Source organism: Jaculus jaculus, chromosome 3 (assembly GCF_020740685.1).
Source record: "Jaculus jaculus isolate mJacJac1 chromosome 3, mJacJac1.mat.Y.cur, whole genome shotgun sequence".
NCBI lineage: Eukaryota > Metazoa > Chordata > Mammalia > Rodentia > Dipodidae > Jaculus > Jaculus jaculus.
The window spans coordinates 110,384,033-110,398,295 of NC_059104.1; the positions used below are offsets into that span (position 1 = coordinate 110,384,033).

Below are 14,263 nucleotides of genomic sequence, written 5' to 3' on the forward strand. Positions count from 1 at the left end.
TAGTTAGAATAGTTTGCTCTGTAGTCATGGTTAACATGACGAACAACATGTTTTGAACAGATACTCATTAAATATGTATATTTACTATGCGAAGTACCATAAATGAAAAGAGGAAAGGCCCTGGTATCATCCTTAAAGACCTTACCTCTGGGTTGGGAATACATGTTGACTATACACAGACACGCATTGATTGTAGCTTGTGGTAAGTGCTACAGGAGGGATATGTAACAAAATTGAGAAACAGATTAGTTATTTTATTAAAAGTTGATGAAAGGACCATTGATGGGCTCACAGAAGAGCTTATTGTATAATTGCCATTTAATACAGTATCATTTTGGCTCAAGTAATTATATCAAACCAACTAAAGACCTTACCATATCTACAGTGGATGATTATGAAAATTCCCTCTGAAAATAAGTAATGTCAAAGTTTTATGTCATGTGCTGTGCTTTATAAATTTAAAAGCTTTAATTCTGGGTAAATTCTTTCATATTCAAGAAAGTGATAGCTAAACAGAATGGATGTTGACTATGGAATTAGATTAGGTCAGGAAAAGTTCCTTAACGGAACCATTAACTATTTATATTTCTTTATATAGTTACAAATAGGTTTCTTCTAATTTCTCATCTCTCAAAAGTAGCTCATATTAGTTTTTGCCAGTTAGGGTATTAAATTATGTATGTAAATTGCTTAATTGCAATTAATGGTATGGAGTATGAATTTATTATTTTGTGAGTATTGTAATCATTAATAATAAACAAAAGCAGACATGACAACAAATTATAGATCCATGTAAAGCATTGAGAAATGTTGAAAGTGTGAAGATTGAAAATAAAAATGCTTAAAAACCTTGCTAAGGAACTATTGAAAGTTTGAAGAAGATGAGAAGATGGCTCTTGAAAAGTTCATTATTTGGGAATTGTGAAGGCAAAATAGGAGTAATTCTATTTTTGTGGGGATAATTATATTCCAGTTGTCCCTAATTTCCATGATTATGTATGATGATAATGAACAGTCCTGGAGTGAGATGTCAGTATTTGATTGTAGCTGTTTGTAAACTCTGCTGTGATTACACTCAATTGCCTAATTGCTTAATTTATTGATGTTTCCCTGACATGCTTTTCTAGCTATATTTGTGATTGCAGATAACTAGTCATTTCTCTTCTGGCTCATTATCATAGTGCATTTGATGTGTCTGATTGCTGCAGGTGGAGACAATAGGTGATGCATACTGTGTTGCAGCAGGGCTCCATAGGAAGAGCCTCTGCCATGCCAAGCCCATTGCTCTGATGGCCCTGAAGATGATGGAGCTTTCAGAAGAGGTACTGACTCCTGATGGAAGGCCCATTCAGGTAACCTGCTCTGCAACTAGGTGTGAGTAGTATGTACACCTTTAATGGGAGAGGAAAATTCAGAACTTCTCTTCTGAGTTGTACTTCCTATGATTGATATATCTTGATGAGTCAGGGAATGACAAGTGCTAATGCACAAATTTGGGGAACAGTGGAATATGGCCCAAAAGAGAAGCGGTATGTACATGAAAGCAAATTTTCATGAAGAAAAGAAAGAAATAAAGGATGAAACCCAGGGATAGAACTTAACGTCAGTAAGTTGCTACATTTAAACAAAGTTGATGGCAAGAATCAGAGTCTGAGATGGAATCCAAGAAGTAAATAATGAAGGATCCAAAGAGTGCAAGGTCTGCATGCTTGTGGTGTCCCGTGTCCTTAGAAAGTTCCAGACCTCAGAAGTTCCTAATTTGTCATTTACTCAGTATTTGGAGCCACTTACTGAGAAAACTTTATACACAGTGGAAAACTGAAAACTTGGTGCTCTCTACTGTTTTTGTTTTTGGGGTGGGTGGGTATGTATATGGAATATGGACAGCTCTGTGTGATCTAGGATCTGTCTCTGAGAATGGATGGGATCACCTTGCTATACTTCTGCAAGAGACCCATGATCAATCCTAGAACTTCAATTACAATAAAACCTTGAAAAGCAGACATTTTATATTCAGAGAAGCAACTTTAAATTCAAGATGCAACAGTTTATAAACAGCAGTTTTCCCAGTGTGGGGTTAGGGGAAAAATATCTACATAGATAGATAGATAGATAGATAGATAGATAGATAGATAGATAGGTAGATATGTAGATATATATAGATATAGATATAGATAGATAGAGAGAGAGAGAAAGAGAGAGAGAGAGAGAGAAAACAAGGCATAGAAATGAGTGTGCATTTATAGTTGTGGCATTATAAAGGTTTTGGTTGAAAGCTATTAAAATGTTGTGTTAAATATGCTATACTTATTTTTACTTCTATTAAGCATGCCACTGAACTTAACTGAAAGGGAGTAATGTGTAAATTACACTGTGTATACATTAAAAAAGATTTAATTCATGTGTCATTAACAAATACCACATGACACTGAGAATACTAGTGTTCTTACTGAAGTTGGAAGATACCAACTTCAACTACATGTTCAAGGAATTTCCACTGATAAAGTTCTCTGAAAATTGAATGAATAATACTAAAAACATAATAATAGAAAATCAAACCAAAGGCATACACATAGAGATGCATGAGAAAAGAAATGCTATGAGTAGCCAACATAAACCGCAGATGAGGCTAAAATCAGCCTAAAGTATAATTATATATGAAAATTATCAGAAATAGAGCAAACTTCAGGTACTATGTTTATGTAGCTGAAATTACACAAAATAATTTACAGCAATACATTTCCTAACCAATTGAAATTGGAGATAACTCAAATGTCCACCAAGAATTGAATAAATAAGCCATGATGTATGTGGTTTGTTTGAATAGATGGCCCCCAATATGTTCAAATTTTTGTTTGTAGTTTGCATCTGGAGCCACCTGGCTGGAGTCAGTATCACTGGGTGGATCTTAAGGTGTGGTGGTGGGTTTCAGATTTCAATTTAAAGATATGCAAAGTGTGCCTATCTGGAGCTCCTGAAGTGTGCTGTGTTGTGCTATGTGGCTTTTGGTTTTTTGATTTGTGCTTCCCTCTCTCTGCTTGTTCCTGTGAAGGCAGGCCAGCTTTTTCTGCCATTATGGAACTTCCCCTGGATCTGTAAGCTTCAATAAATATCCCTTCCTCAATAACTGTGCCTGGTCTGGAAGTTCATCTCAGTGAACCTGAAGCTGTCTGCTACAATGTTTCTATAGCTTTATATACCACACAGTTAAGAAAATGGAAGTCATAATGTCATTGATATAGATGAATGTTAAAACACATTGAGCTATCATTAAAACTTCTACAGGGTTATTCAATTCAGGTAAAGTTCAAAACTTGCAAATGTTAAAAAAAAATGCTATTTAGATATATCTAGTTTTTTTAAATAAAAGTCTAAAGAGATAAAGGGACTGTGTGATCTGAAATCTAAGGACATGCTTACCTCCAAGGGAATAGTAAAATGAGAAGGAGGCAATGTAATAGGAAAGCTGAATCCAGTGTAAACTTATTTCTTTTATTTTTATTTTAATGTAATTTGGATATTTACGTGTTACAGTTTTAAAATGTAGGAAAGTAGGAAGAATTTCTGACCAACTAAACAGTGATGAATATGACAAGTATGGAACACTAAATGAGAAAACTCAAGATTAAAAATTTTAGGGCATAACCATTGAGTTATTCAACTGTATTAATGTCATTTCAACCACTCCCATGAAAACAAAGTGCAGAAATACTATACTAGATTTGCTGCAAACTATAGTAGACCAAACTCATATCAGCTCCTAAAATTTTCTGTCTTACTATATCAGACATCTTATTTGGGGTATTATTTTTCTTAAATTTTCTTTGTAAGGGGTTATATTTGAAGTTGATTTCAGCATTGTCAAAGCAAGCTTAAATGACCAGAAACAAGGCATTATGTGTTTAACAGGATACACATCAGTATTTTCATTTGTGGGGTATAACATTAGGTCTTTCCCAGGAATCTGATAGTTTTATTATATCAGAAGAGGAAATGTCCATAGAAATTTAATAAGAATGCAGAAAGAGAATTCAAAATAATAAAACTACCTTAATACTCCTAGCTTCATTACTTATTTATAGTATTTGTGTGGTTTAGAATTCTTTTTTGACATACTAATTTGGTTTTAAAATGTGTTCTAGCTTGGTGCCATGGGAACTCCTAAAATCATTGAGTGAATCTTTCATTATGAACTGCTTAGTTGTTACAGTAGAGTTCATATGTGATCAGTTGTAAGTTTTCATGCTGTTTAAAATGTAAACTGAAAGCTGTGCATGGTGGTGCATGCCTTTAATCCCAGCACTTGGGAGGCAGAGGTAGGATGATTGCCATGAGTTCAAAGCTACCAGGTGAATGGGCAAACTCTGGTGTTCTGGTACTCATTCTGTAGTCCTAGGCTGGCCTCAAACTCACAGGGACCCTCCTACCTCTGCCTCCATGCTGAGATTAAATGCATGTACCACTATGCCTGAGACCATTTACTTTTTATTTTTTATTTTTATTTTATTTTTTGTTTATTTATTTATATGAGAGAGATCGAGAGTGAAAGAGGCTGAGAGAGAGAGAGAAAGAGAGAGAGAATGGGCGCCAGGGCCTCCAGCTACTGCAAATGAACTCCAGATGCACGCTCCCCCTTGTGCATCTGGCTAATATGGGTCCTGGGGAATCGAGCCTCAAACCGGTGTCCTTAAGCTTCACAGACAAGCGCTTAACTGCTAAGCCATCTCTCCAGCCCAATTTTTATTTTTATTTTTTGAGGCAAGCCTAACAGACTGCTTTTTTTTTTTTAAGTGTGTGTGTGTGTGTGTGTGTGTGTGTGTGTGTGTGTGTAGAGACTGAGAGAAAGATTTGGCATGCCAGGACCTCTAGCCACTGCCAGGGAACTCCAGATGCATACACCATCTTGTGCACATGGGACCTGGAGAGTTGAACATGGGTCCTTAGGCTTTGCAGGAGGGACCTTAACTATTAAGTCATCATTCTAGCCCACCTTTTACTTCTAAATTCTTTTTTACTTTTATTTTTTATTTATTTGAGAGAGAGAGAGAGAGAGAGAGAGAAAGGGCATGCCAGGGCCTGTAGACACTACAAACAAACTCTAGACACTCATGTGGCCCTTGTGCATCTGGCTAACGTGGGTCCTTGGTAATCAAACCTAGGTCCTTTGGCTTTGGAGGCAAATGTCTTAACCACTAAGCCATCCCTCCAGCCCCACCTTTGACTTTTTCCTGCCAGCTTAACAGAGTACCTTGTAAGGTGATCATAAAATACAATAACATGAATCTTGAAATATAAAAATAGCAAAATATACTCTAATAATACTTTGGGATAGGTTTTGTTTTGAATTTGATATTGTTTTAAAATCTCATATTGAGTCCCAAGGAAAACTTTAAAAATCCTTTCAAATAACTTTAAGTTTTCTAAAAGTACAAAGTATTTTTAAAAAAGCACACGAAGTATTAAAAACATGCAAATCACCTGTAATTTATCAAATAATCATAACCACATGTTACATTGAGTTGTAAGTCTAAAGCCATTATTTCTATGTGAATATGCAATCATGCAGAAACAGAGGTATAAACGTCAAACATAGATTTTTTAAATTGATTTTATTTCATCTAATTCAGTGATATCATAAGATAGTGTTCCAGAGACATCTGGGCATCCTACATAAGAAGAAATAATCTTAATTAAACCTTGGAAATATCTTTCATTTTTTACTGAGAATTTTATTTTTTGAACATATTTCATATGGGTCATATTCCCTTTGGGTTATGCTCCTGTGTTTCTCTCCCTTGGGTTTTGTGTGCTCCTGTCCCTACTATAGGATTTTCAAGTCATAGGAAGGCAACTCTTTATTCACTAATCACTTGAGTTGCAAATATAGTACTAAAAATTCAGTTACAAGTGCTTTGAAAATTCTATGAAGCTTTGTGTTGATGTCATGTCATCCACATGACAGTTGTCTTGGGCGCCACTGTATTGTTTCTTATTTGGAATGTGGTTTCCTAGCAACTTCTGCTTTTTTCCTAATGACTGAATTGATTTTCACACATTTGTGGTGCTTCTAAGTGTTACAAGATCAAATTTACATGTAGATTCAATTTTAGGAAATGATTTTCTTGTATTCTTTGTGTTCAATATATTTCTTCAAAGTTTAAACCAACCATAAGAGAATGAATTTAGTAACATTGCATTAAATCAGATTTGAGTTTTTGAGGAAGTATGGCAATTTTGACAACAATGTTCAAAATGCATGCAAATCATTCCTAGTGGGAGACCTGTTAAAGTTGAAAAAAAGTGGTAGTTTTGATGGTAAAATGATTGTATAATCAGAAAGTTCATAGGAGCAAAGGTCTGGACTGTGGTGGATGTCTCAGAAGAGGAAAGGATTATTTTGGAGGCAGCTCACTGTTTGCATTCAGATAAATATGTTTCTGTAGGAACCTGGCTAAAGTCTTGTTGAGGGTGACTTTTGTTTATGTGTTCCACAAATATGTCTTGCATGCTTTCTGTTTCTAAACAATTGACTAGGCATTAGGAATTGAAAGATAAATCAAGCAGCTATAGCTCTCTCTGAACCTAAGATTTAGTGTACAAAAACTACAAATAATGACATTGCTTACAAAGTAGAAACAGGTATCATTTCCCTCAATACTATTTTTGTTTTAATATTAAAATATATATTAGTCTTTTTGAAATATTTGGCAAAGACTTTGTTCAGTGAAAAAATCCAACGTTGTAGGGTTTATCTTCCGACCTATAGTACTACAGTTTCTTTGCAGATTTTGCATGTTTCTGGAAAAGAACTGAAAGACATTATAATCCTACTTTAACATAATTTAATTCATATGACAACCCCACAAAGGGCAAGTTTTAGATGCTTTTTTATATGCCTTGTAGATCATAAAAGTAAAATAGTAAGGGGTAAAAGAATATATGTAAGACCACAGAAAAAAACAACAAATATGGTATATTTTTCATATGTCAGGCTTATGACAATTATTTTATACACTTCAAACCCTTTAATCTCCCTCGAAAAAGCCTTATATCCTCTTGTAATCTGCCCGTCTCTCAAAAGAAAATAAACAATATGAGAGTATTTAACAAAAGGCTTAAAAGTTTCATTACATCTTATTTTACATTTTAAAAATTTGTGATTAAAAAGGTTTGTATAATATGACCAAAATTATGTAGCTAATTACCTAAAGATTTAAATTTGAACCCAGATATGTAGGATTAAAAAATGTTTTGATATTACCAGTATAACAAGCCTGGCAAATCAAAGAATGCCCTAGAATTTCGTTATCTGAGTAGTATGAGGCATCTCTCATTTAACACTTACAGATCACCAGGCATTGTTCTGATAAGTCCCCTATTTTTCTCTACACTGTATATGTGTATACATCATGAGTATGATTAATGAATTGATCTGTCTATGTGAGTGTTAGGCATGTTTTCCTATTTGTGACATCTACATGTACTTGAATAATATCCTATAAGCCTTACAAATATCCTGGACTGTTATTATTACATTTTTATTTATAACTGAGTATACCAAGGCTCAGGCTAAAGAACTTGGTGACAAAAATGAGCAAATCTGTAGATAAGACTGAAGTTTTCAGAATTAGAGTCTGTTGACCTATACTATTTGCTACAACATACTTAGAACACATGATTTCTAGACTACGACTAAGCTAAAAACTTTAATTTTCCTTTAAAATTCTTCTTCTTTCTTATTCCCTAAGGGGGTGGGAAATTGTGGGTTCCTGGGTTCTTGCTCCATGGGCTGACCACAGTACCACCAAAGGCACCCAGGCAACTGGGGTGGGTGAGCACGTGACAAAAGAAAGAATCACTCCTGGGAGATAGTTGAACAGCTTTCTCAGTTTATTGTCAATGAAATGGGCTTATAAGCATCTGATGGTGGGGGAGGGTCCTAAGGGGACAGGATTTACAAGGTTCCTATAGGAACATTCATTCAAGTACATAGGCAATGGTGGAGGGTGGGAGGTCAGGTGATCTAGGGTGTCAGGGGGATGGGCTGTGTGAAGGCTGATAAGGAGTTTCCTAGGCAAATTGGCAAAGGTTACAGGGCTATGGGCAGAGCCTAAGTTCAGGTGTGCTGGCCTTGGAGATGGTATGGTTTCCTGTAGCCTGGGGGTCCTTAGCCATGCCTGGCAGCTCAGGCCCCTCTCCTGAAGGCTCCAGCCTGTGCCTGGCAGTGTCTGACAACTCCTCCTTTGTTTTTATAATGGGGCAGTTTCATTCTGAATGAGTTTTTTATAATTTACCATAGGTCCAGATACAGTTAGTTGATGTATTAGGACCTGACGAGTAGCAACCTTAGCAATATTAGTTATTTGTTACCTGAGAAGCAAGTAACTCAAGGGTTAGAGAACCAGGTGGTGGGGTCCTCAGGCTGTAGCAGTCAAGCAGCTTAACACCATATGATTTGTTAACAAAGAAAACAGTTTTCTTATCCCAAAACCATACATGCTCTCCAAGTTCAGCAGTAATGAAGTTTCAGGTTAGACAGTTTTGAAGAACCACACCCATGAGAAAGTTCAACTGTCTCTGGAAAGATTTAAGGCTGTTGATCACCAGAGGCACCCAGAGACAGCGTCATTATGAGGCCCACCAGCAGGGGGAATGAAGATCTCTTTCAGTTGGTGCAGGCAGTTGGCGCAGGCGGGTTTGTAGATTTTTTCTTGTAGAGATACACCTGTGAAGCAGTCAAGATTGGGGAACAATAAGTGGGAGAGGGAATATTTATACATTGGGTGGTTAGCCCTTCACACCATAGGAGAGTGGGTGTCTTGACACAATTGGTCCTGATTATGGAAATATTGAGTGGGCAATTAGCTCTGGTCAGCTTATAGCTGGACAGGCAGAGACACATATCTTGACCTGAATCAAAGAGGGCAAGGCCTGTTCTTTGCAGAGTCAGGGACTCAGAGCACACATGGAATACAGTTCTTTGGAACTGGGCAAGAGATAAGAAAATTTTTCTTGTCCTTTTTACCTTCTGGGGTCCAGTCACCCTAATTCTATCCCCCTTTATTTCTTCCTCTCATAAGAAGACTCTAACTGCTATTAGGGATGAAGATTTCAGATCCTTACTATTTATGGCTGAATGGGACATGAAGTGGTGACATGTTGCAGTTAGAGAGTCTCTCCAGAGAGTGGAACTATTCTAATGGACCTCAGAGTGCAGGAAGATAGTCTTGGAAGAGAGCAATGGGGAGAAAGAATAAAAGTAAGGAGTTAATTAGAAGTGAGCACACAGCAAACTGGTCCTTTGTGTGGTCGAGGGAATCCAGGTAGACAGGCTTGGATCATCTCAGGACCATCTGAGGATGGGCTGGCTGAGATTTTCTTTCAGAACTGTTCACTAAATGGCACAGTAGTATTCAACATGGCTTACAAAACAGATGAGATATTAGCAGAGTTATCATAAACATATACACAGCATTTAACCCTGATAATAGAGAGCCATTGGGTGTAATTACAGGCTGTACAAATATATATGTTTTTCAGAACTTGTTTATATATTCTATATTTGCAAATGACTCTTTTGACATCTATGGTTGTTTTTCTTTATTATAGAATTAGAACTATGGGGAAAAAATGTCTTAATGTTTGTTTCCCCTGTTGGAAAGCTCTTTAGGCCATTCATATATTTAAGATATTTTTATCTTTGGTTATGCATTTATCTCTGAGTGTTAGCAGATAGCCAAAATTTAACTAAGGATTAATTTTGGAGGTCACTAATGGCTCTCCAAAGAGACTTTAGGGACCCAGGAGTAGCTCTATAGCTTACTGGTGTTTTCTGTCTGTTAGGATGAGTCAGGGCCATGCTGGTCAAATAGTTTTTCCTTCTTTGGAAAGTCAGGAGGACTGATTGCTCCTCAATTGTGACTCTCCTATTTCAGACTGTACACCAGTTTTGTTTGGGTCTCCATATCCTCCCAGCTTAGTAAGACAGGTGACTTACCAGGGGTGCCCGTGTAGAAATGTCTCATCATCTCCAGTGGCCTCGTGATGTGGGAGCATGGACCAAAATATTGGCCTTTTTTGTTCCCAAGATTCCATTTGGCTTTGGCTTTGGCTTCTGTGTAGGGAATTAACACACTTAGAAAGGAAGTTACATTAGCATGGATGTATGTACATATTGAACACATTTGATTACTGAAATAGATCTAATTAAAGAATGGCACAAGAGCTTCTAAAATCATTTTGTACAATCTTAAATTTTTGTTATACTGTGGCAGCATAAGCCATATACCTGAGGTATAGAAAGCAGGCATATCTTATGTTTGAAATATCTAACAGTTATAAATATAGGCAGAACCTGTTACAAGCCTTGAAAACAATACCAATTAATTTACAAGCTAATTAATTTAACCTAGAAATTGTCAGAACAAGACAAGTAAGACAGTATAAAGTCTTAGCACCTGTGTTTGAAAACATTTTTGATTAGTTTAGATAGCTTTGTGGGTACCAATTACCCAGATAACACTGGGAACAGAACCACAGAGTTTGAATATTATTTTTCTCAGATGAGGACCATTGTTTGAGTATGAGGCTGTACCTTAAAGTGTGGAATATGTCTTAAGAGTTAACATTGTTATAAGCACTGGACTTAATTGAGACAGTTACTTAACATAAAATAGAGCAGAATTTGGTCTTTTTTGAGGAAAAAAAAACCAGCTAGCTAAATTCTAATATAATCCTTGAATTAAATTTTTTGAAATAAAAGACACCATTTTATAACCAATGTTTTTGGCTTAATTTTTATAGTTATTGATTTTATGTACAATAGAAATTTTTATTAACATAAAACAATTTTATGTTCTAACCTTCACTTAGAGTTGATAAAGCTTAAGCAAGCTATCCCAACATATTTTAGCCTGAAAATTAGTTTTTATTCCTTAAGAGTTTGTAAACAGTCGAAAGATCTCTAACTTTAGGCATGGTGTTTAGGTTTGGCCTGAAAATTCTTTCTTACTCATGCACATTTTTATCCACATACTTTAACATTGTTATCTAAGTACCACTCAAAATGCATTTTTAATGAGCAGTCTATGTCCCAACATTGAAAATTCCTTCCAAGTTCTTTCGATCAATTCATCTCACTGCATTATTAACCATCTTTCTTATAAGGCTATTAAGAAAAACTATGCCAAATTGATTAATCCTATTACTCACTGCCAAGCAAGTAGTATAAAGATAATTTTATGTCATATATGCCAATAACACATTTAGGAATGATTTTATTAGGAATAACTAAAGCAAATTTTGTTGCTATCTTGAGGCAGGCTGTCCTAGAAGTTAGGTCAGTTGCCTCCTCCTTTTAAGTAACAGGACATTACAATCTTTTTTTTATTATTATTTTAAAATACCTGAAAAATTATAAGTCACCACTTCAGAGAGAATTCTGTTGTTTTCAAAATTCTCTGTGTATGTTGAAGTTGACCTAGAACATAATCTCAGTAACTATATTTATGATATCATGTAACAAAGAATGGCATTGTTTATGTAAAACTTCAGTTCATCATAGGCTTTAGTTAAATGTGACCCTTTTTACTTTCTTGCCACTTTTTGATGTTTTAGTGCCAGCGCTGTGGTGGCTGGCAGGGCTTGCATACACTTTAGATCAGCTCTGCCCAACTTCAACCCTGCCCTGATCCCAGGCACTCATTCAGGGTCCAGTCTAGTACACGTGGAGGTAATGGCCAAGACTGGCTAAGATGATTGCTAGAGTCCAACTCCAGCTACCTGAAGGGAAAAGGGGTGAGGGGGACTGGGACCACTGGGAAAAAAGAGGGCCTCCAGGATCCCAGGGAGGCCACTGAAGAAGGAGGGTGCTCTTGGGGGCCCACTGGGAGAAGAGGTGGAGACATGGTGCCTGCAAGAGCTAAGGTGCCATTGTCTGGCCACATGTGAGCCTGCTACCTAACTTTGACTTTGGAGCACTTGCAAAGCTGGCTTGCAGTTTCACCTTTTAAAGGGAGTGAGGGGCATTTCCTTCCTGAACTTTTCATTTTCTAGCCAGATAAGCTATGTGGGTCTATGTGTCTGGGTCACATGAATGTCCAGAAATCATCCAGGGGTAGACCTGGAGGATATTTTCCCAAAAGGAGCTGGCCTCCCTGTGGGAGAGATTAATTCCCTTAAAATTCAGGAGAGCCTGTAATCAATGAATCTGTGATTCCTTTAGGTGGGAGACAATATTAAAGTAAAGGAGGAAAAATAGCTTCCCTCTAATGGAGGAAAGAGAAAGAGAGGGTTTTTGCCAACATCCAATGGGCTGCTGGGGTCCAGGCAGAGGACAGCTGGCCTTCTGTCAATACTGAAGAGTGGCCTCAGCCAAGAGACATCACTTGCCCAGTTCGTCATGTCTCATCCCACACGATGGCATGAACCAAAAATAAAGGAGGAAAAAGAGAAACCTGCCAGCCCTCAAAAACATGGAGGAAAGGCAGCATGGGCTGATGTCTCCCAGTCCCTCTGGGAGAGCACTCAGCTACCCTGTATATCTCATAGGCTCCCTGTTCAGATGCCAAGCTGTGGGTTCCTGGGTTCTTGCTCCGTGGGCTGGCCATGGTACCCCCAAAGGTGCCCAGGCAACGGGGGTAGGTGAGGATGTGACAAGAGAAAGAATCACTCTTGGAAGATAGTTGAACAGCTTTCTCAGTTTATTGTCAATGAAATGGGTTTATAAGCATCTGATGGTGGGGGAGGGTCCTAAGGGGACAGGACTTACAAGGTTCTTATGGGAACATTCATTCAAGTACATAGCCGGGGGGTAGGGGGAGGAGGATCAGGTGATCTAGGGTCTCAGGGGGATGGGCTGTGTGAAGGCTGATAAGGAGTTTCCTAGGCAAATTGCCAAGGGTTACAGGACTATGGGCAGAGCCTAAGTTCAGGTGTGCTGGCCTTGGAGAGGGAGTGGTCTCCTGTATCCCCGGGGGTCCTGAGCTCTGCCTGGCAGTTCAGGCCCCTCTCCTGAAGGCTCCAGCCTGTGCCTGGTGTGCAAGACAGGAAATGCTGCTGTATAATAGAAGAGCAATGCCTTGAAAGCATTTTATAAATATTTTATTTTTATTCATTTTATTTTACAGAAAAAGAGGGAGGGGGAGGAAGAGAGGAGAGAGAGAAAGAGAGAGAGAGAGAGAGAGAGAGAGAGAGAGAGAGAGAGAATGGGCACACCAGGGCCTCCAACCACTGTAAACAAACTCCAAATATGTGCACCCTCTTGTGTGTCTGGCTAATGTAGGTCCTGGGGAATTAAACCTGGGTACTTGGCTTTGCAGGCAAATTCCGTAACTCCTTAACTGCTAAGCCATCCCTCCATACCCTCCCCCTTTTGTGTTTTTCAAGGTAGGGTCTCACTTTAGCTTAGGCTGACCTGGAATTCACTATGTAATCTGAAGGTGGACTCGAACTCAAGGCCATCCTCCTACCTCTGCCTCCTGAGTGCTGGGATTAAAGGCATGTGCCACCACTCCCAGCTCTTGAAGGCATTTTAGTTGGTACATTGGGATTCTGAGATAATGTAATTTTCTCTGCATTTAATATAAGGAGTCAAAATTGGTAGTGGAATAGAATTTAAAATCTCTGAAAAGTTCAGTTGAGGATAATATTGAAATATTAACTTCTTATGAAACACAGAGGATATAATCTCTTCTTTGTGGCAGTACAATTATTCAAACCTAGGAAAGCAGACATTTAAAAACGTAACACAATCTGTAAGGCATATTCTTTTTTGGACATATTCTCCAGATGCAATTATTTGGACCATTTTGGATATTATGTTACTTTTGTATTTACAGTGATCTAAAACACTGGATAAAAGTATGAACTATAGTCAATAGTATGGCCAGTAAACTAGCAAGCATGTCTGAATTTCTGACATGTTCAAAATTGTATAATTGAATTGTATACCTGTCTGCATGAATGCCAAATACTAATCTACTTTTTTCTTCTCTTTTCCTCTCCTCTTTTCTCATCTCTTTTCTTTCCTTTTTTTGGCTTGGACTTCAAATTTCTATCTACATAATAGCAAAACATCTGGTAACTTAAATTCATTCATAAAAAAAATAAGTCAGCTAAACAAATTTTCAAATTCCAGGATTCCATTTAGTTTGTTTCTTCTAATTCATTAGTTGCTCTGAATTACTTGATAGTTATGTCAAATAAGAAATAGCCTGTACTCAGTTGTTTCAATTGCATTTGGCATTTGTTCTATCACATAATA

At 37.4% G+C, this 14,263-nt stretch overlaps 1 protein-coding gene across 1 annotated transcript in view; it reads left to right on the forward strand.

Annotated features, from left to right (window-relative positions):
• Nucleotides 1–14,263, forward strand: part of Gucy1a2 (guanylate cyclase 1 soluble subunit alpha 2) — a 334,364-nt gene that overhangs the window by 209,655 nt on the left and 110,446 nt on the right. The window contains exon 6 of the mRNA XM_045145037.1: nucleotides 1,209–1,352. Coding sequence (XP_045000972.1) covers nucleotides 1,209–1,352 — 144 coding nt within the window. The remainder of the gene's footprint in view (nucleotides 1–1,208; nucleotides 1,353–14,263) is intronic.